This window comes from Pelophylax lessonae (genome assembly GCF_965119305.1).
Source record: "Pelophylax lessonae genome assembly, chromosome: 4".
NCBI classification, from domain to species: Eukaryota; Metazoa; Chordata; class Amphibia; order Anura; family Ranidae; genus Pelophylax; species Pelophylax lessonae.
The window spans coordinates 494,153,611-494,174,842 of NC_138771.1; the positions used below are offsets into that span (position 1 = coordinate 494,153,611).

The following is a 21,232-nucleotide window of genomic DNA, read 5'->3' on the forward strand; positions in this document are numbered from 1 at the left end:
CCGAATGTTGGGTAACATTGGCTGAGAGCACTGACTGGAGTGCTCTGGCGAGGGGCTGTCCCCCATTTAGAATACACTAGAACAGCAGGAGAGATTGCTGTACCAACAGCAGATTGTTAGTACAGCGCCTTCGACCAAAGCTGTTTTTTTTGGGTTTTTTTCGTTCAACCTAGTGTTGTGTACTAGGCTTTAAGCAGATCATACACGATTTGAATCTGGGTCAGTTCAGCAGGAACTGGCCGACCTAACCTAGTCAAGCAATGTTTTTATGGCCTTCCATTAACTGTTATTACCAGCCTGTAAATGCACAATTGTCTAAATGTCTGTATGCTAAAGTATTAGCAGTACTATTAGCTGGAAACACCTGAACTAAATCATTTAGAGGGGCCACACAGTGTATGTTACAGATAAATGTTAGGGGAAAAAATGACACTGTCCCTATAACTGTATACATAAAATACAGTACATTTAGCTTGAATAACAAAGGAGGCACTGAGTACCTTCCTTCAAGTACCCTTATCATAGAGTGCATTTATCTCTATGATCTGTTGTGCCGTAACCCAAATTGTAGAACCACTCAGCAAGACATTTAGTTGATGGGGCTGATTTTACAATTTTGTGTTAACATTAGATGGCAATTTGCACTTAACCTCTTCTACCCACTAAATTGATTGCTTTGCCCTGTGTCCTGTATTTTAGAACTGCCACTTCGGCGGCACCTAAGCTTCTCTGAAGAGTCAGACCTATCAAGCGATGATGTCTTAGAGAAGTCCTCACAGAAATCAAAGCGAGAGGTAAGCATCACTGTTGTGAAAGCATAGTTGACTTAGCTTTACCCATATATTATGGTAAAACTCAGTAATGGCCTGTATTCACACATAATATCTTCTTTAACTGTAAATGATTACACAAGCTGCCATAAGTGCATCAGTCATTTTTATTCAATGCAAGCAAACATTTTATGCTGAAGCAGGAAAAAAGGAAAATCTCTCTAGTTCCTTAAAAGAACTAAGCCACGTGGATCTGGATTCTTTGCGCAGAATGCCTGTCTATTTTGTTTATGCATAGAAGGTACACCTGATTTGTCCTTATTAAAGCTAAAGTTTTAGTATGGTAGTTTAAAGTTACATTGGTCCAGCTTGAACCAATGTAAGTATGTATTTGCCAAACCTGTGGAAGTTGGAAATCACTGTAGTAGGCAGCACTACTACAGTGATTGCTGCTTGTTTCCAGGTCCCATGTCGAGCAGCTGCTCTGCTTTTTATTGAATAGAAGGGTTGTTTGTTCGGCATGGGTCCCATTTAGAAAACACTTTGCATTTTCTCATATACTACAAAAGGTTCTCTGATTGGACAATGTGGAAATTGTGACATCACAGCCCCACATACACACTTTGTTTAATCAACATTAATTGGAAAAAATGAAGTGTTTCCTGAATGGCCTCCGCACGTGGGAGCAACCCCCTATGTTCACAATGCAGCAGGCAAACTGCTTGGTGTGGGGCCCGGAAGCTACTGGAGAGCACTGTAGTTGCAGCACCTACTACAGTCATTTGCAGCTTTACCGAGGATCCCACAGGTATGGAACATACAGACTCATTGATCCAAGCTATACCTAAACTTTAGCTTTAATGTTTGTTTTATACATTGTTGTATGTATATTTTTGCAGTTTATTTATTTTTTAACCCCTCCCACTCCAGCAATTCCAAGAGGACCCAGACTTTCACCTGGAGAGAGACGAGGTAATGGGTAGTATCCTGAGTAGCTGGAAATGTAGTGTATGTCAGTACCATGTGTCTGCATCTAGTACAGTGTCCACACGTAGTCTAGAAAGGTTATAGGCATTAGGGCCCTTTCACACGGGCGCTCCCTATGTCCGCAAATCATCCTATTTTTTTGTGGATGATTTGCGGACATAATGTAAGTCTATGGCATTGCGGATGTCAGCGGAATACCATCCGCTGACATCCGATTTTCTTCCTGTCAGTTCTGTTCCGTTTTTTGGAATGGAACAGAACCCTATTTTTGTTCCGTTCAAAAAACGGAAAGGAAGGAAAATCGGATGTCAGCGGTGTCATCCGCTGACATCCGCAATCCCCATAGACTTACATTATGTCCGCATATCATCCGCAAACGGATGGGATGATATGCGGGCATACGGAGCGGATGACACAAATGTCATCCGCTCCGTGAAAAAAAAAAAAAAAAAGTCCCGCAGCGGAGCTTTCACACGGAGCAGCCGTCTGAAAGAGCCCTTAGTTTTTTTTTGTTCACAGAGAATCATAGAAACCAATCAGACCTTGTAATGATGGTGCAAATCACAGAAAACTGCTATGTGGGTGCTGTTTAAAGAAGTCAAAGGCAACACTTTCCTTTTGTCATTCACTCTTTTTTTTTTTTTTTTTTCTGTTTTTTTTTTTGTTCTTTTGTTCTTTTTCTCTCTCTCTCTCTCTCTCTTTCTGCTTTCCCCTTTCTATCTCACTTTCCTTTTGAACATTTTTGTTAGGTTTTAAAAACAATTAGAATACATTGAAGTAGACAAAATAAGCAGGGTAACCATTCAAATATGATCTAAAAGAACAGTACAAAATACAGTACTTAAAGTGATTGTAAAGTCTCGCTCAGTTGGTTTTGCACAGAGCAGCACCCGAGCCGAGCTGCAACTCCCCGTGTCAATTCAGACACAGAGCTGCCATTCGGCCCTGCCCCCTCTCTCTCCTGAATGGCTAACTGACAGCCACGGAAGCCAATGGCGCCGCGACTGTGTCTCAGCCAATCAGGAGGTAGAGTCCTGGATGGCCGAGAAACTCGTGGACATCGCTGGATAGAGTTTGGGCTCAGGTAAGTACTAGAGTGCGCTGGGGAGGCTGCTACACACAGAAGGCTTTTCTCTTTTGTTTATTGATGGACACTGGTTCTGATCTTCATGACAGTTGGGTTATACTGCCCCCTACAGGAGTAGGACATTAGGCAGAAAAAGAATCTGGCTACGCCTATGGGCAGTCTCAAGGGGTATACTCCCTCTCTCTGCTATAGTTACTCATTTTTTTTCTGCCTAGTCAGCAGTAAGGGCCTAGTTTCGTGCTGGGATCTCTGGTCCTGGCAATTTTTTCTTTTTAGATAGAAATTTTACTCCTGTTTTTTTTCCTGTGAGATCTACAATCAACCCCAGTCTGGCCAGGGAGCGCAGACCTCAGCTTCGTACTAGGTCGGTCACGACATCGGACGGGGGCTGGCCTGACAGTTAAACACTTCGCAAGGTCGCATACGACCGGGTCTTGGCCCGAGTCGCATCGTTCCTCCCGTCCGACAGCCCCCCCATTTCGCTGGAGAGGGGGTTCTGTCTGAAGCGCAGCCTGCCTGGTTCCTGGTATGGTGAGTAGATTTCCCCCCTCTCCACCTGGAGGTTTTTGGGGTGGATGTCGGCCCCTCCTTGGGACTGTAAAACCTCCGGGTTCCTCTCCTTCCCGTCAGGTATCACCCCTTTATCTGTCCCCCCATCCCCTCCCTCCACTTATGCTGGGGCAGTTTGGGTGGTCTGGTCCACCTCCTAGGATGGGGGCAGGGTGCTATGCTGGCGATGGGGGCTGGGGGGGAAGGGTGATGAGCAGTGCGGGGGTTTTACCTGGCGCTGCCAGCCCCCCCGGTCCTGCCTCGGCCTGTCCTTGAGGCCTAGGGATCCCTCCTGGTGCTGCGCAAGGATGCCATTCTGCTGTAGCCTGTATGTTTTTATGCACAGTGGCCATTTTGTGTAGTCTGGCGGCCATTTTGCAGTGGTTTGCTATTGAAAATAGCAGCGGCCATGACAGTGAAGCCCTGTGGGCACCGATTTCAGTGGGGGGGAAGCCCCTCATCCCCTGGTGCTCACTTTTGGATCTTTTCACTTCCTGATCGCCGCACATGGAGTGTAGATTATCCTGGTGGCTGCAGGTGCCTGTTTCTGCTGGGTGGTGAGTCTGGTAGGGTTCTCTCCCTTTCTGCTGATGATCGCATGGTGCTTTGTGCCTGGCGACTGGGTGGTGCTGCTAGTGCAGTGGTGGTTGTCCCTTTGCAGTGTTTTACATTTTTTTTGGGGTCCCTGGTGACTCATGGAGTCTTTGGAGCACATCTCCCCACCTGATCTCCTCTCTGAGGCTGCGGGGCCCTCCAGATCTTAACCATCCATCGATGCACTGACGGCGGTCCTGGAGTCCTTTGTGTCCCGGGTGGAAGTGGCTTTCGGGCGACAGGCTAGCAAAAAGCATCCCCTGCTTTCCCCTGCCTCCTCTGTCTCATCAGATCCTGAATCTGATTCGATCGCTGTTGACGTAGGTCAGCGACCACACACCCAGATAGTGAGGATGATTCCACCACATCTGCTACCGCATACAAAAAGGTGCTGGTGGAAGCTCTGATTGTATCTGTGCATGAGACCTTGAAGATGGAGGACGCAGCTGCGACAGAGGCGCAGATTCAATTTGGCACTCACAAGCCATCAAGAGCGGCAAAGGTGTTTCTCTATCGCTCATTGACAGACGTAGTCTTCTTGATTCTCAAGAGCTGGGTTATGTTGTCTCCGCAGGAGTAGGACTAGGCAGAATGACAAAACGTTCTGGCTCCACCCTAGGGGGCAGTCCCTGAGGGTATATCCTCCCTCTCTCTGCTACAGGGAATCAGTTTTTTTCTGTCTAGTCAGGAGTAAGGACCTAAGTTCCTTGCTGGGATCTTTTGGTCCTGGCAAGACTTTTTTTCTTTAAGAAAAAAGACATTTTTTAGGTAGTTTTCTCCAGTGTTTTTTTCCTGTGAGATCGTCAAGCAAAAATGCCGGACTGGGCGACACTTGTGGTCACCCCAGCCGGCCTACGAGCGCGTGCAGACCAGGCATTGCGCTTGGTCGGCCGCGACATATTCAAGTAAGTATGCAGGGCCGGGCGACGGGCTGGATGTGAGATCCAGTGGTCACCCCGGTTTCTGCCTAAAAGCGCGTGCAGACCAGTGCGCTGAGTCGGCCGCGACGGAGTCCCAGTAAAGGGACTGACTTTGCGAGTTAAAAGCTCGCTTGGACGCCAGGACCAGAGAGTCGAGGCGTCCACAAACCCCCACCTCGGTGGAGAGGGTATTATGAAGAGAGGGTGCCTGTCGGTTCGGTATGGTGAGTAAAACGTTCCTTTTTTTCCTCATTTATGAGGCAGTATATATTATGGGCCCCTCCAGATATGGTCAGTATATATCTGACACTTACAAGTCCCCCTTGTAATACAGCATGTGTTTGTGGGAAGTGGACTTGGTTCAAGAGCTAACACTCTACCCAGCAGACTGTAACATTACAGCAAACATAGGAGGTATAGTCCTACCTTATGTGCAGTGTATCTCTGTAGATCCATATGTCACCTCTCAGCAGAGTGCAGGTGGATGTGCTGGGAAGACGATATCGGCGGTCCGCCGCCATTTTGCCGTAGACCGAATGCATGTATGTCCTCAGGTCACGCCGGCCGCCATGTTTTTGGAGTCTTATGTCTCTTCTATGGGGGCGGCCATGTTTTGTGAGCCCAGCTTCCTCGTGGAGGGCTGGGAACGCCGGAAGGCGTACACAGGGGGCGGAGCCACGCCTTCTGCCCGGGAAAAAAGCAAACAGCTCCTTCCAGTCTGTGTAAGACAGACGCTGGCTGCAGTTTGTTGGAAACTGCACTGCATCGGTTGGTGAGCCTTGGGGGTCCCTCTCTCTCTCTCTGGGATCGAGAAGCAGGTACTCTGAGGGGCGCTATTGCGCTAGGGGGAGACACACAAAAAAAAAAAAAAAAAAAAAAGGGTTTTTTTGTTTATTGCTGGCAAAAGTGTCCTGTATTAACATGGACCCTGCCACTCATGTATCTCCTCCGGATCCCCTCGAGGGGTCTGCGGGATCCTCCAGCACCCCATTGACAATTGAATCTTTGTCAGCCATTATGGAAACTTTTGTGTCCCGGGTGGAAGTGGCTTGTCAGGGACAGGGCGCAAGAAAGCGACCCCCGCCTAACCCCTTATTATCTGAAACCTCGGATTCAGACTCTGAGCCTATTTCTGCAGTTGCAGGTACTTCATCTGGTATTGGTGTCTCGGGTCCTGTCTCTTCAGACAGTGAGGAGGATGTTTCGGCATCTGCCATAGCCCGAGAGGAAGCGTTGGTAAACGCACTCATTGTATCTGTTCAAGAGACTTTAAGGTTACAGGGTATTCCATCAGAAATAGCTGAAACTGAGATCCCTTTTGGGACTAAAAAGCGCAGCAAAGTGGCAAAGGTTTTTCCATTGCCCAAATGTTTTGGCAATCCAATCAAAGAAGAATGGAGTCTGCCAAAACGCACTTTTAATATTTCCAAACGCATTGACAGGCGTTATCCGTTTGAGGAAACCCTTATTAAGAAATGGACAGAACCACCTGTGGTGGATTCACCAATTGCTAGATTGAATAAAGCCACGGTTATTCCTTTAGAAGACGCTCCGTCTTTCAAAGATCCAGTGGATCGCAAGATAGAAGCTATGTCTCGCACCATGTTTTCCTTGATTGGATCAGCTTTCAGGCCAATAATTGCTATTGGTCTGGTTTCGCAGGCTGTAACTGAATGGACCAAATGGTTACGCCGGGACTTAGAAGAGGTCCCTCAGGCGGTATCAGATTTGTTGGAGCAAATGATACAGGGGTTACAGTTTGTATGTGATGCGGCGTTAGACGCCACTCCATTAATGGCGCGAGCATCAGTCTCAGCAGTGGTTCTCAGGCGTACACTGTGGCTAAAAGGTTGGATAGCCGACCAAGGTTCCAAAAAAGCATTGGCTAATATCCCCTTTTCAGGAGAGCGTCTATTTGGAGCCAACTTAGATGAGATCATTAAGGATCTCACCGGTGGAAAAAGCACCTTTTTACCGCAAAATTTTAAAGGTAGAGGAACTCGTCAAAGACGAGGGCCTTCTTTTTCTGCTCACAAGAGGTTTTTTCGTCCAGCGGGTGAAAAAACTAAGTCCTCCAAGGTTCCTACAGGAGGCATCAGGGGTCGTTGGTCGGGCAAGCAAAAGCCCGCCCCCTCCAGACCTGAAGATAAACCATCCAAAGCCTGAAGGTGCGCCCCCACCCATAACTGGGGTGGGGGGACGTCTTCGCCGGTTCCCGGATCCATGGCTTTCCAGAATCCCGGACAAATGGGTTTGCGAAGTCATAAAGTCAGGGTACAAGATCGAGTTTCGATCTCTCCCACCGGCGCGATTCTTCCCTTCCAATATCCGACTATCTCCGGATCGTCTAGAAGATCTGCGGAGAGCAGTCACAGATCTACTACAACAAGGAGTGGTAGTCCACGTTCCTTGGACAGAACGGTTTCAAGGGTTTTATTCAAACCTGTTTACAATACCCAGGAAAGAGGGCAAAGTGCGTCCAATTCTGGACTTAAGAGCACTCAATTCTTTCGTCAACATAAGAAGATTCAGAATGGAGTCCATTCGCACGGTAGCAGCCTTCCTGCATCCAGGGGATGTCCTAGCGTCCATAGACATCAAGGACGCCTATCTTCACATTCCCATTTTCGCAGGACATCAGCGTTTTCTACGCTTTTCCGTAGAGGAGAACCACTATCAGTTTGTGGCGTTACCTTTCGGTCTCGCCACGGCTCCGCGGGTCTTCACAAAGGTGTTGGCCCCTATGTTGGCACTTCTGCGCCAAAGAGGTATATCGATTCTAGGTTACCTAGACGATCTTCTGCTTCATGCAGAATCTCCTCAGACCTTGCTACAAAACATAGAAATTACTATGATTTCTTTACAGGAATTCGGGTGGCTGGTGAACCAGCAAAGTCATTTCTGGTTCCCACCCAGAGGCTCGAATATCTGGGTCTAATTCTAGACACAGTCAGGACGAGAGTTTTCCTTCCGGTAGGGAAACTTCGAAAGATTCAATCAGCAGTCCAGTTGTTACTGTCCAACAGCTGGTCTTCCCTTCGGACTTGCATGAGGGTTCTGGGGTTGATGGTGGCTTCATTCGAAGCAGTCCCATTTGCCCAGTCCCATACCCGAATTCTTCAGCAAGAGATTCTCCTCAGATGGAATCGGAATCCGGAATCCCTGGACAATCAGATACGATTGAGCAAACAGACCAGAGAGTCTCTGGTTTGGTGGCTTCGGTCTCCAATGCTCAGCCAGGGAAAGTCATTTCTGCCAATATATTGGACGATAGTGACCACGGATGCCAGTCTATCCGGATGGGGAGGAATTCTCGGTCAATTATCTGCCCAGGGACTTTGGTCCCCGGAAGAATCCAGATTACCGATAAATGTATTGGAACTGAGAGCGATCAGACTTTGTCTGATTCACTGGACCGAGCAGCTCCAGGGCAGCCCGGTTCGGATCCAGTCGGACAATGCCACGGCCGTGGCTTATGTCAATCACCAGGGGGGCACCAAGAGTGTCCGAGCGGCCAAAGAAGTGGCTTGCATTCTTCGCTGGGCGGAACGATTTGTTCCAGCAATCTCTGCGGTGTTCATTCCGGGGGTGGAGAATTGGCAGGCAGATTATCTCAGCCGTCAGACCCTGGATCAGGGGGAATGGTCCCTCCATCCAGACGTTTTCCACCAGTTGTGCCTACGGTGGGGCACCCCGGATGTGGATCTGTTGGCATCACGATTCAACAGGAAAGTTCAGAGATTCGTGGCTCGCTCCCGCGATCCTCTAGCAGAAACCGCAGACGCACTGATCGCCCCGTGGGGGCAATACCAGCTAATATATGCCTTCCCTCCTCTCGCGTTACTGCCAAGACTTCTTCGCAGGGTAGAGGAGGAAGGAATCCCAGTAATCCTGGTAGCTCCGGACTGGCCTCGTCGAGCTTGGTACGCCGACATGGTCAGACTGGTGGCGGACGTCCCGTGGAGACTTCCTCTCAGAGAGGATCTACTGTCTCAGGGACCGATCCTCCATCCTGCTTTACGATCGCTGGCTTTAACGGCCTGGCTATTGAGACCCAGGTGCTGAAGGACAAAGGTTTGTCAGCTTCAGTTATTCCTACTCTAGTTGAAGCAAGGAAAGCGACTTCCAGAAAGATTTATCATCGCACATGGAAGTCCTACATTGCATGGTGTGAACCTTTGGGGTTCCGTCCTCGGTCTTATTCGATTAGTCGAATATTGGCTTTTCTGCAACAAGGGGTTGAGCAGAAACTGGCCTTGAGTATTATCAAGGGTCAGGTCTCAGCATTAGCCATCTTCTTTCAGAAGCCTTTGGCTACTCATTCCTTGGTGCGGAATTTCATCCAGGGGGTGCGACATCTGGCTCCGCCAGTGCACGCGCCGTTACCCCCCTGGGATCTTAATTTAGTGTTGTCGGTTCTTCAGAAACCTCCCTTTGAAGATATTAGGGAGATTCCTCTACCCACGTTGTCCCAGAAGGTGGCCTTCTTGGTGGCTATTACTTCTGCACGCAGGGTGTCAGAACTGGCCGCATTATCTTGTCGTTCACCATATCTGGTGGTTCATAGAGATAAGGTGGTTCTTCGTCCGAATCCATCCTTCCTACCAAAAGTAGTTTCAGAATTTCATCTGAATGAAGAAATTGTATTACCTTCCCTGTGTCCTAAGCCCAGTCATCCTCGGGAATTTGCTTTGCACTCCTTGGATGTGGTCCGGGCGATCAGGGTATACTTGAAAACGACAGACTCGTTTCGCAAGACGGATTCACTTTTTGTGATCCCAGATGGACCCAAAAAGGGGTTGCCTGCATCTGCCGCGACCATTTCCAGATGGATCAGACAGACGGTAGTGCAGGCTTATTCTATTAAGGGTCGGGAGCCCCCGTTCCCTGTTAAGGCGCACTCCACTCGGGCACTTAGTGCGTCATGGGCCTTTCGCCATCAGGCGTCAGTGGTCCAGGTGTGCAAGGCGGCTACCTGGTCGTCGGTGCATACCTTCTCTAAACATTATAAAATTGATGTAATGGCATCGTCTGATGCCTCATTTGGCCGCAAGGTTTTGCAGGCCGCAATTTGAGGAGACCAGTGGTCTACCTCGAGGGTTTTTTTCCGTTGGAAAATTTTTTCTTTAGTCTCATTCTTTGTTTATAATGAGCCTTTAAAACTTCTAGTTTGGCACCGGTTGGGCCTACTAGATTGGATTTGATTTTGTCAATCCCACCCCTCATTTGTGGCACTGCTTCTGGATGTCCCAGCTCTTGAGAATCAAGAAGACTACGTCTGTCAATGAGCGATAGAGAAAAATGGATTTTTGTAAGAACTTACCGTAAAATCCTTTTCTCTTAAGCTCATTGACAGACGTAGTACCCGCCCCTCTATCATTGAGTGGGTTGGGTTAATTTCTCTGTACTGCTTTAAACAGAACTGATTCCCTGTAGCAGAGAGAGGGAGGATATACCCTCAGGGACTGCCCCCTAGGGTGGAGCCAGAACGTTTTGTCATTCTGCCTAGTCCTACTCCTGCGGAGACAACATAACCCAGCTCTTGAGAATCAAGAAGACTACGTCTGTCAATGAGCTTAAGAGAAAAGGATTTTACGGTAAGTTCTTACAAAAATCCATTTTTCCTTTCCCCGCCTATTTTGACAGAATTGTCGCTAAAGAGTGGAGACGACCAAAGCCTCCCCTTGGGGTCCCTAGGCGATTTACTAGGCGTTACCCCTATGAGGAGTCCCTTATTAAGAAGTGGACTGTTCCACCGGTGGTGGACCCTCCGGTTTCAAGATTGAACAAGGCAACTATGATTCCGATTGAAAAGTCCCCGGCTTTTAAGGACCTGGCTGACAGGAAGGCAGAGACTGTGGCCTGCAGCATGTGCACTCTGGCTGGTTCGGCACTGAAGCTGGTATTTACCATTGCCCTGGTGTCGCAATCTCTGACGAGTGGGGTTTGCGCCACGACCTGGAGGGAGAACTGCTTCCCCTGCCTTTGCTGAGCTGTTGGACCAGCTGGTCCAGGAGCTGCAGTTTATCTGCGATGCCTCTTTGCATCCGGCTCCCCTAGTGGCTCGACTCTCTGTTTCAGCAGTGGTCCTTCAGCATTGTCTTTTTGCTTGAATGCTGGTCTTTGAACCAGACTTCTAAGAAGGCCTTGACTGATCTCCCCTTTTAAGGGTATTGCCTGTTTGGGGTACCCTGGATGACATCATTAAAGGTCCCACAGGGGGAAAGAGTACTTTTCTTCTGCAGGCTACTAAGGGCAAGTAAGGAAAATAAATTAGGCGCAATATCTGTGAAAAAATTGTACGACAAGAAAAAATTGTTTTTTTATATATAAAGGGTGTTGGTGAATAAATATGGGATATTAGTGAAATTAATGTAAGACGAAAAATGCTAAAGCAAATGTATGCTAATTATAAGTGCTAGTGCTTAAGTGCAAACATATATGCTAATAAGCACCTGAAACCAATTGCTTGGTATGTATGGGTGCAAACTTAAGGTGCTGGTGCTTCAGTGCAATGGTGTATACTTATAAACAATAATATTCATAAACCCAAAAAATTAGCAAAAAATAATTATATCACAAAAATATCTTTTGTGTGCAAAAAAAGAAAAAAAATGCAAAAAATGTGAGCATTAGTAAAATACTAAAAAATATTTCTCAAACTTAATAATCTCATATCAAACAATTAAAAATAAAGTCCATTGAATAAAGTTCATTATTATAATCCTCCCGTGCAGAAAAGTGCCAATGGTGCTGAAAAATAAATAAATTCCAAGGTGATTGTTATGTGTCAGTGAGGATCCTTCCACCACAGTAATTAGTGCCTGGGTAAACTCACCAGATATATTGCTGGTAAAATTATAAACCATCAATCAAGTTTTTTTCACACTTTAATGAATCCTTGACCTCCTCTATCTCATCTACTAAGGGCAAGGAACCTCATCCTAGACATAGGCCCTCCTTCTTGACTCATAAGAAGTTTTTCATCCCTCAGGGTCGACTGACAAGGGCTCGAAGCCTTTCAGGGACTCCTGTGGAGGATCCAAATGAACCTGGTCTGGAAAGCCGAGAGCCAGAGGTCCAGACCCGCGGACAAGGCTCCATTGGCTCCTGCTGCTGTCAATCCTGTCCAGTGGGGAATGATCGGGGGCAGTGCCAAGCCTTTTTTGTGTGTGTCAGTAGATGCACACTGCCCAGCTCGGGATTAAACCCACAGGAGTACCTCCATAGCAAGCGGCTTGCTAAGGGGTACACTGAAGGGAGAAGTAGCACCATCCATATACCCCAGAAGAGGAGGATTGGAGCTGCTGTGTGCAAAAACCATTGCACAGAGCAGGCAAGTATGACATGTTTATTATTTTATAAAAACTGTACCTTTACAATCACTTTAACCAGTTGCTGACCACCCACTGCAGCTATATTGTGGCTCGGCTGCGCAAGATCAGGTATATCTACGTGATTTTGTGCACGCGGTCTCGGTCTAATTAGACACAGCGGGAGGCGGGCGGCGGGAGGAGCGGCAGCTGTCTGTGCCTGTCACAGAACCCCCCACACACAGTCAGTAAGCACAGTTAGGCATACAATAACCCCTTTGATCACCCCCAGTGTTAACCCCTTCCCTGACAGTGTCATTTATACAGTAACAGTGCATATTATTTAGCACTGATTACTGTATTAATGTCACTGGTCCCCAAAAAGTGTAAAAAATGTCAGTTAGGAGTGTGATCTGTCCACCGCAATGTTGCAGTCCCGCTAAAAATCACTGATCGCCACCATTACTAATAATAAAATAAAACGTCCAAAAATCTATCCCGTAGTTTGTAAACACTATAACTTTTGCGCAAACCTATTAAAATACGCTTTTTGGGATTTTTTTTACCAAAAATATGTAGCAGAATACAAATTGGCCTAAACTGATAAAAAAATTTGATTTTTTAAATTTTTTTTTGGGAATGTTTTATAGCAGAATGTAAAAAATCTTTTTTTTTTTTTTTTCAAAATTGTCGCTCTTTTTTTTGTTTATTTTGCAAAATCTAAAAATTGCAGAGGTGATCAAATACCACCAAAAGAAAGCTCTATTTGTGGGACATCAATTGTATTTGGGTACAGCGTTGCACAACCGCGCAATATTTCGTTAAAGTAACGCACTGCCGAATCGCAAAAAATGGCCGGGTCATTAAGGGAGTAAAACCTTCCGGAGCTGAAGTAGTTAATTTATTTTTATTTTTTTAAGCACAACCTCCTATCCATCTATGTCTTCCAGATTTGTTTTCTTAACTTTGAAAAACATCTCCCTAGCATTTCTAGACATGGCTATCTAGAGTATGGGCGATGATACATATAGCATTTACTTCCAGAAATCCTTTTGCCTTTAGCTCAGGCATGCAGGCAGGAAGGTGTGCTTAGATGAGAAATGCCATCCTCGAGATAAAAATAAAAATGCCCATGAAGACTCCTGGGATGTACCTTTTTGGCACAGACTAGAAAGCAACTGAAGAAATGAAAGAAAGTTTAAAATAAGTAAATAATAATATAATTCCTATCTATTTACTAATGCTATCAACATAAGTAAAATAGTTAAAGCGGAGTTCCACCCAAAAGTGGAACTTCCGCTTTAGGGAGTCCTGATCCCCGACATGCCACATTTGGCATGTCATTTTTTGGGGGGGGAGCGGGTACCTAGTTTTGACAGGTACCCGCTCCCACTTCCGCTCGGAGCGCCGCGGCGCCCTGAGCGGAAGTTCTCCTCTCCCCCTCCCTCCCTGCAATCTTCTGGGACACGTCAGAGGTCCCAGAAGATTGCTGGCCAATCACGGCGCACAGCGCGACTCGCGCATGCGCAGTGGGTACCCGGCTGTGAAGCCACAAACTGTAACAGCCGGGTGCCCACAGCAGTGATGCCGGCGCCGAGGGAGAGGATCGAGGCTTCCGGCGGCCGCATCGCTGGACCGTTGGACAGGTGAGTAAATGGCTGGAACTCCGCTTTAAAGTTGATTGAGAGAGTTTATTTCCGCTTTAATATATAGTGAACAGGGACTTGGGATTTTGGCAAAAGTGCTAAAGGACATGGAAGGAATGATTTCAGGCTCACAAAAAGAGAGTCCAGGTTTACAGAATAAAGCAGCTGTATAGTAAATGGGACCCTGGTAGAAACCCGGCCTGCCACCAAAATGAAAAATTATGGATGGGCATTACCCATTTTAAGTACTTACACCTGGGTGCTTTTAATGCTTTGGCTGGAATTCTTAAAAAAAAAAAAAAAATTCCACTTTTGTGAAACAAAATTGATTAGCATTTATAATGGCTACAGAAGCTTTTTTTTTTCTAGTTGGGTATTGATAACCTTATTAGTACACCATTTTCTAAGACTGGCAAACAAGTCAAGCAGTTTCCTTTTATTGAAGCGCTCTGTATGTTGTTGGTGTACAGAACTTCCTGAAAATGTAATTTCCTGCCCATGTCACTGGCTGTTAGCAGACACCAGTCATGTGACTATAGCAGGAAAGTCCCTCCCATGCTGGAGGTGAGGGGAAGTCATGCCCAAATACAGAGGGCAGCAGGTGAAACTTTGAAATAACATTTCCTTGCATTTAACAGAGTAGGGAATGACACCTTAAGGGTCCTTTCACACGAGCGATCGATCAGATCCGCTTGTCAGTTTTTTTAGGCGGATCTGATCGATCGGATCCCCCGTGCATCCCTATGGGGCAGCGGATGTCAGCGAAGACATGTACGCTGACACCCGCTGCCATCTGCATCCAATCCTGTCCGTGAAATCCGGATGGATGGAAACCCTATTTTCCATCCGTCCAGGGGGTCGGATGGGATCGAATGAGAGCGGACAGGTGGTCCGCTCTCATCCGATTCCCCCATAAAGATGCATGGGGCTCTGACACCTCTCTCTCCGCACACAGAGCGGAGTGTTTACAATCCCCTGCTGAGCAGCACGGATCCACCTATGGAGGCGGACCATGTGAAAGAGCCCTGAGTTCCATTCATTGCTAGGATAAAATATAAAAAGCCCTTATTGGTTTAGTTTTATGTCATTGGTTTTGCTTTTTATTTTAACTGCAAGCCTGAGAAATGCGGAGGGAATGTTTTCTTCATAACATATCCACCAGTGGTAATTGGTAAGATAGAAGGTTTTTCCTAACTTATCCTGCATATAAGGCTATTCTTTACTTGATATACTGTACATATATGTACAGTTCACAAGTATAAACAGTGAGCGTCCGGAATTTTTGCTGTCTGTTAAATTGAAAGACATCACCACCCATTTCTCAGGCACCTGGTTCTCAGGGTTGGCATCTGTTGGATTGTTTTTAAATTTTGTATATTGTATATTATTGACTAGCATGTAAAGCCAAAACTTTTTCTGCTCTTCACTTCCTGTACTAGTGATACAACAGGAAGTGAACGGCAATCTCTCCAAAGTGAGGGAATTTGACTCTGTGACAGGAAAAGATGTCCCAGTTGAAAGATTTCCTCTCACTTCCTGTTCTGGTGACTCTAGGATTTCACATAATTTTCCATCCAAATTTTTCCATGATAGTCACCAAGATAAAAGGAGGGTTGTGATTTACTGCACACTTTGAGCTTCCCACAGTGTGCAGTTGAAGCTGCAGAAAATCAGATAGAGCATACTTCATTTTTTGGCTGGAAGATTCCCAGAGACATAGAGCCCTTTCCTACCTAGCCTAACTGGCCCTTGCCCAACACTTCCATTCATTAGATTTCAATCATGGAGGCTCAGCATCACATATGGGTGCTACCCCCATGCAAATACAGCCTGCCTAGAAATGCCCACTCCTCCAGACTGACACTAGCCCACCAAGCCATTTTGATTATTGCATTTCTCCTCCCAAGAGGCAGCCCACTGCTTGCATCAGAGCGAAGGGCTCCTAAAAGAAGTACTAAGGCAGGGGGCTGTGATGTTTTCAGTAAAATCAGTCAAACATGGGTTGAAAATTGGCTGGTTCAGCAGGGACCAGTCAAATTTCAGTCTATGTATGGGGCAGGGAGGTTGGACAGCCTCCCTGTAGTTTTTTTTTTTTACGCTCAATTTAGCGCAGCAGGCTAAAGCTGACATCGCTGATCAGTTTACTCTGAATGCAAGGAAGTCTCCCCACTGTCAGAATGCAATAACTGTATTATTATGAGTGTGTGAATGGGGAATTGAAAAGTTTTTTTTGTTCAACCATTGATTGAACGAAAAAAAAAATACTCATGTGTGGGTTGCCTAACCAATGTACAGTACCTATCCATCTGCCGTGATCTGCTTGCATTACATAAAAATACAGAGACCCAGTGATGACATCACTTATTCTTAAATAAGGAGGGTAAGAAAAATAGAAATGTTCTATCTAATAATTTCATTATTATGTTGATGGGGAAAAGAAGCCATGGAAGGCAAAGTGTAAGCAGATTAAAAGTCACGTTTAATCTTCCCAGAAAGTCGCCAACAGAAATAAAAACTTGACAGCAGTTCTAACCCTTCTGTACTCAAAATTTGGAAAAACAAGTGTTTTGGCTACATACAGTTTAGGCAATCCGCTTTCTTCTCACAGATAAGGGGGAATGCAACTCCACTGACAGTTGTCAGCCCTGACTGTGCTGTCCTCATGTGCTGCTGAAATTGTGTTGTCCCAGGGGGTTTAGAATAGCAGAACACATTTGTTACCCATCTAATTCTTGTAGCGGGTGTCAGGGCCTTTTCCATCTAAGGAATATCACAGCACAAGGTCACCACCTCTTGTGCCAATAGTAAAATGTTTGCCTGCCTCGGTTACTGTACTGCTCTTCCATAATCCCCTGCAAACATCCTCCATAGCATAAGAGTTTTGCCCTTTTTATGTCATTTTTTTAATCTGTTTATTATGTTTCTGTTTATTTTAATTATGTTTGCTTTAACTAAATTAATTTGCTTCATTTTGCCCTCCCCCACCATGTGTCTGTGTCAGTCGGTCTATGTCCCCCATGCCTTGGCATTCAGACGGTCATATTCATCCAAGGTAGTGACATCATTTTAATCCTCTTGATTTTAACTCTTTCCATGCTGTGTTTCTGCTTGTCTTCCCACCTTAGAATGAGGCAATGCCACCTGCGCTCTTACTGTCTGCTACCGAGCAACCAACTAATGGAAACTTGCACTGAGGGACATTCTGAAGCTGCTTTTGCTGGTATTCTTGGAAATGCCTTCACTGGTTGCATGCTTGTTCCCAGATAAGTGACAACATTGAAGCCAAAGACAGCCAGGCAGGCATCATTTTCAGAAGTATGCCAGCAACAGCAGTCAACATATTTTTCTTAATACAAGTTTCCTTTAATTGCAGAGAATATTTTAATCACAAAGCTCAACTTCATCGAAAACTTATTTTAATAGTTATTAAAGAGTAGGGAAACTATTTTAAATGCTTAGGGAACAGTTGTTACCAGGAAAGAAAAGGTGATACAGGCAGTAAATGAAGATGAACAGGTTTCATAGGGACAGAAAAGGAGATTTCATGAGTGTCTTTAGGACATAAATGTAAAAACAGAACAAGAAAAGAGGGGTAACAGGTTTCCCTGGGACAGAATAGGGGAAGCCAGCACAAGAAATGAGCGAAACAGATGGCACAAAGACAGATCAGGTGATAAAATTACAAAAAATGCAGTAAAGCTTACTGCATTACCTTAAATGCATTTATTAAAAAGCCAAAGCACAAAAAACTCAAAAATGACCTCAAGGCTGAAAGCATATATATAATACAAAGAGGGTGCAGCGCTACAATAATTAAAAGTATAAATATATACACTCAAGGACATGGATGTAAAGGAGTCCTTAAAACAATCCAATCACAGTCAATAAATAGACATAAATGCAAGGTAGAGTCCTTAAATGTCACAGAGCCAAGCTTGAGAAATAAAGGAGACCCGTGCTGTAAAGGATGAAATATTGCACCTCTTCATTTGTGATTCCATCACCATAAGTGCTAGCCTCTCACCTCAATTACCCGACCTCTAGGGTCATTGCGCAGTGTATTGCCAAATACAGGATGGGCTCCCAATCTCCAAAGCAATGCCTCCAATCTCAGACCGTTTAACAGTATTGCATTCCACCAAAAAGAAGGCACAAAAGACATCTAGTGCTCTCCGTTTGGTCAATATTTAATGCATATTAAAATCAGTGTACTTACAAACACAGCACTTTCCAAGTGCATAACGATCAGCTAATACAGAGATACACAACAGGCTGTGTGCTCGATGTGAGATCCCTTCGGAGCGTCGCGGGTGACGTCACAGCTCCTCCCTCGTACGCGTTGCGTCAGTGGGTGTGACTTCTTCAGCGGGGTATGTGGAGGGCGGCACCCGCACGCTATTTATCGATGCTGCTTGGCAACCAGATGCTAAATCCCGGGGCGGAACAGGAAACAGGCTCCGGAGCCATCAAAGCCAATATATTTTAAACCGGAAACTGGGAATAAAAACACGGATCAAAAACACCCAGACCCGATCGATATAATATTGGGCAGACATGCATAATATTGCACTTATTCCATAATGGATGCATAAACCTACGGTAATAAGAAAAAACAACCATACAAAGTGCATGCAATATTTTTAAATATAATGTTTTTTTAAAAATTATTTAAAAATTTCTTAAAGGTAATGACTACCTATGAGGTGATTTTAGAATTTTATTCACTATCCCCAATTTTAGGTAGTCATTACCTTTAAGAAATTTTTTAATTATTTTTAAAAAACATTATATTTAAAAACATTGCATGCACTTTGTATGGTTGTTTTTTCTTATTACCGTAGGTTTATGCATCCATTATGGAATAAGTGCAATATTATGCATGTCTGCCCAATATTATATCGATCGGGTCTGGGTGTTTTTGATCCGTGTTTTTATTCCCAGTTTCCGGTTTACAATATACTGTATTGGCTTTGATGGCTCCGGAGCCTCCCGGAAGTAAGACGGGTTTCCCAATTTCAAAATGGAGACCTGAGTGTTTCCTGTTCCGCCCTGGGATTTAGCATCTGGTTGCCAAGCAGCATCGATAAATAGCGTGCGGGCGCTGAATGAGTTCTTTATCATGAAAGCATATATAGTGATATGCTAATGGTAAGGACCAAGATGTAGAAGTCCCAAACAAAAGCTAAGGTATCACACAAGCACGTGCTGACATGTTGCGAGGCGCGAACCCTCTACCTCAGTGCTTGCTCTTCATGCTCTGAGTTAAAGGGTTCGGCCCTTGAAATGCATCAGCATTTGCATCTGTGTGATACCTTAGCCTTCAAATGGGACTTCTACATCTTGGCCTGTGTCATCAGCACCTGGGTTTATCACTATATATATGCTTTCAGCCTTGTGGCCTTTTGTATGTTTTTTACTTTTTGGCTTAAATGTATTTAAGGTAATTCACTAGGCATTTGCGCCTTTTTTTGTCATTTTGTTGTCTTAATAGAAAAGATTCATACAGTTTGAAAAGGATGGCAGCATATTCTAGTGCCATTATCCACTATACAAGAGAAGGATCATGATGTTGTTGATCCAGTCTTTGATCTTGAGGCAGCTCCTATTCTCTTTAACACTTTTAATTAAATTATGTGTCATTATTTTTGTTTTTTTGTATCTGTACAGAGCAGGTGTTATCAGGACAAGAAATGAGAGGGAATGGGTATCGCAGGGATAGAACACAGTTAAAGTGTTACTAAACCCACAACCGTAAAATCAGTCTGTATATGTAGTAAAGCATGCTTGTTATACTCAATGTGGAACCTAAGGGGTTAATCCTCTGCATTTTGTACAATGGCTGTGTGGTCCTGTCCCTCTGATCCTCCTCTTCTTTAGCTGACTCCAATCCATCCTGTGATAGAACAGAGCATTAGGAGTCGGGCTGCACATGCTCAGTTGGGTGTGTATTGCTAGAGAGTTTTTTTTTTTTTTTTTTTTCTTGGGAGGGTGCATGTGATCAGCACTGGGCCAATCAGCACTGTCCAGACAAGAGGATCAGGGGAGAATGAAAACTCCTCCTACAAGCTTTAAGCAGAGACTGATATACGTTTCAAGATTGCTGTATACTGCTGATGAGAAAAGGTATTTAGCTGTTTAACTTTGCTGAAATAATTGCATTTCCATGTTCTGTATACTATGGGAGACCAGATATAGTGAATGCAGGTTATGGGTTTAGTAATACTTTAAGCAAAAAAAAAAAAAGAAAACTTAACCTTTTACTTCTACTCTAATGCTAATGTGCTTTTGTCCCCATTATTTCCTCTTCTTAGGACACCTTTTCTTCAGGGCAGAATTGAGGTTAAATCCTAGTACACACCAGCGGGTTGAACGAAAAAAACTGACAGCTCCAGTCGGTGCCACTGTATTAGCAATTTGATGTTAGTACAGCGATCTCTCTCGCTGAGCTGTTGTGTTCTGAAAGGGGGGCGCCCCCTCACCAGAACATTCTGGCTGATCAGGAGGTGGTCGGCTGCTGATTTTCCAGCATGCACATCCGACAAAAAGCCGGCCCAGCTGCCACACACATGGGCCGAATGTTGGCTGGTTTTTATTGAACCGACCAATGTCACCCGACATCAGACTGTGTGTACTAGGCTTTAGTCATCCTAGTGAGCATACAAACAGCAGTAACAAACCTGATAGGGGTTCTAACTCTTTAACACTGTCCAAAGCGGAAAACAAAGGTTTTGGCTGGAGTTGGGCTTTTAAGATAATTATTATTTTTTTTACTCAAGGAAACCTTCTGTTTGCTTTGCATGAAATCCCTCTTGTTTTCTGTTAAAAAATATTCCCTCAGCCATCACACAGACATCTAACACTTGCTGTTCACCACCACCTATTCGATTTGTGTGAATTGTCAATTTTAGCAGGCTGGCTGCACCAAATGTTGGATTTTGTTATAATGATTGGATAGGAGCAGGTAGTGAGAGCAATACGTAGCAAGACGTTATATAAAGAGTGATCAAATTGATAAGAAGCTGATGTTTATAACTCATAGATAATCGGTGGCTTGAGCAATACATCGGTGGAGGTAATGGGAAACGTTTGATGTCCAATGTGGTTCGTATTTCACATAATTTCCTCATTACAGAAAACCTACACAGATGAAGAGCTGAATGCCAAGCTTACCAAGAGGGTTCAGAAAGCTGCCCGGAGACAGGCCAAGCAGGAGGAGCTAAAAAGGCTGCACAGGGCACAGGTAGGAAAAACTGAGCCTTTTTTTATTTATTAAAGGCCTCCTCTGGCTCCACTCATTAGTGCAGGAGCGTAGAGTCTGAGCTGTCATGATAAATATATGTGGATACTTTGCCATAATACCCCTTTA

At 45.1% G+C, this 21,232-nt stretch overlaps 1 protein-coding gene across 5 annotated transcripts in view; it reads left to right on the forward strand.

The window, feature by feature from the left end:
* LOC309554136 (F-actin-monooxygenase MICAL3-like) overlaps window positions 1–21,232 on the forward strand; it is a 173,587-nt gene that overhangs the window by 102,465 nt on the left and 49,890 nt on the right. For 3 of the 5 annotated variants that reach the window (XM_082255713.1, XM_082255714.1, XM_082255717.1), the window contains 3 exons: window positions 700–794; window positions 16,868–16,918; window positions 20,999–21,106. In XM_082255713.1, the coding sequence (XP_082111839.1) occupies window positions 700–794; window positions 16,868–16,918; window positions 20,999–21,106 (254 nt within the window). The remainder of the gene's footprint in view (window positions 1–699; window positions 795–16,867; window positions 16,919–20,998; window positions 21,107–21,232) is intronic. The other 2 variants (XM_082255715.1, XM_082255716.1) reach the window with 1 other exon arrangement.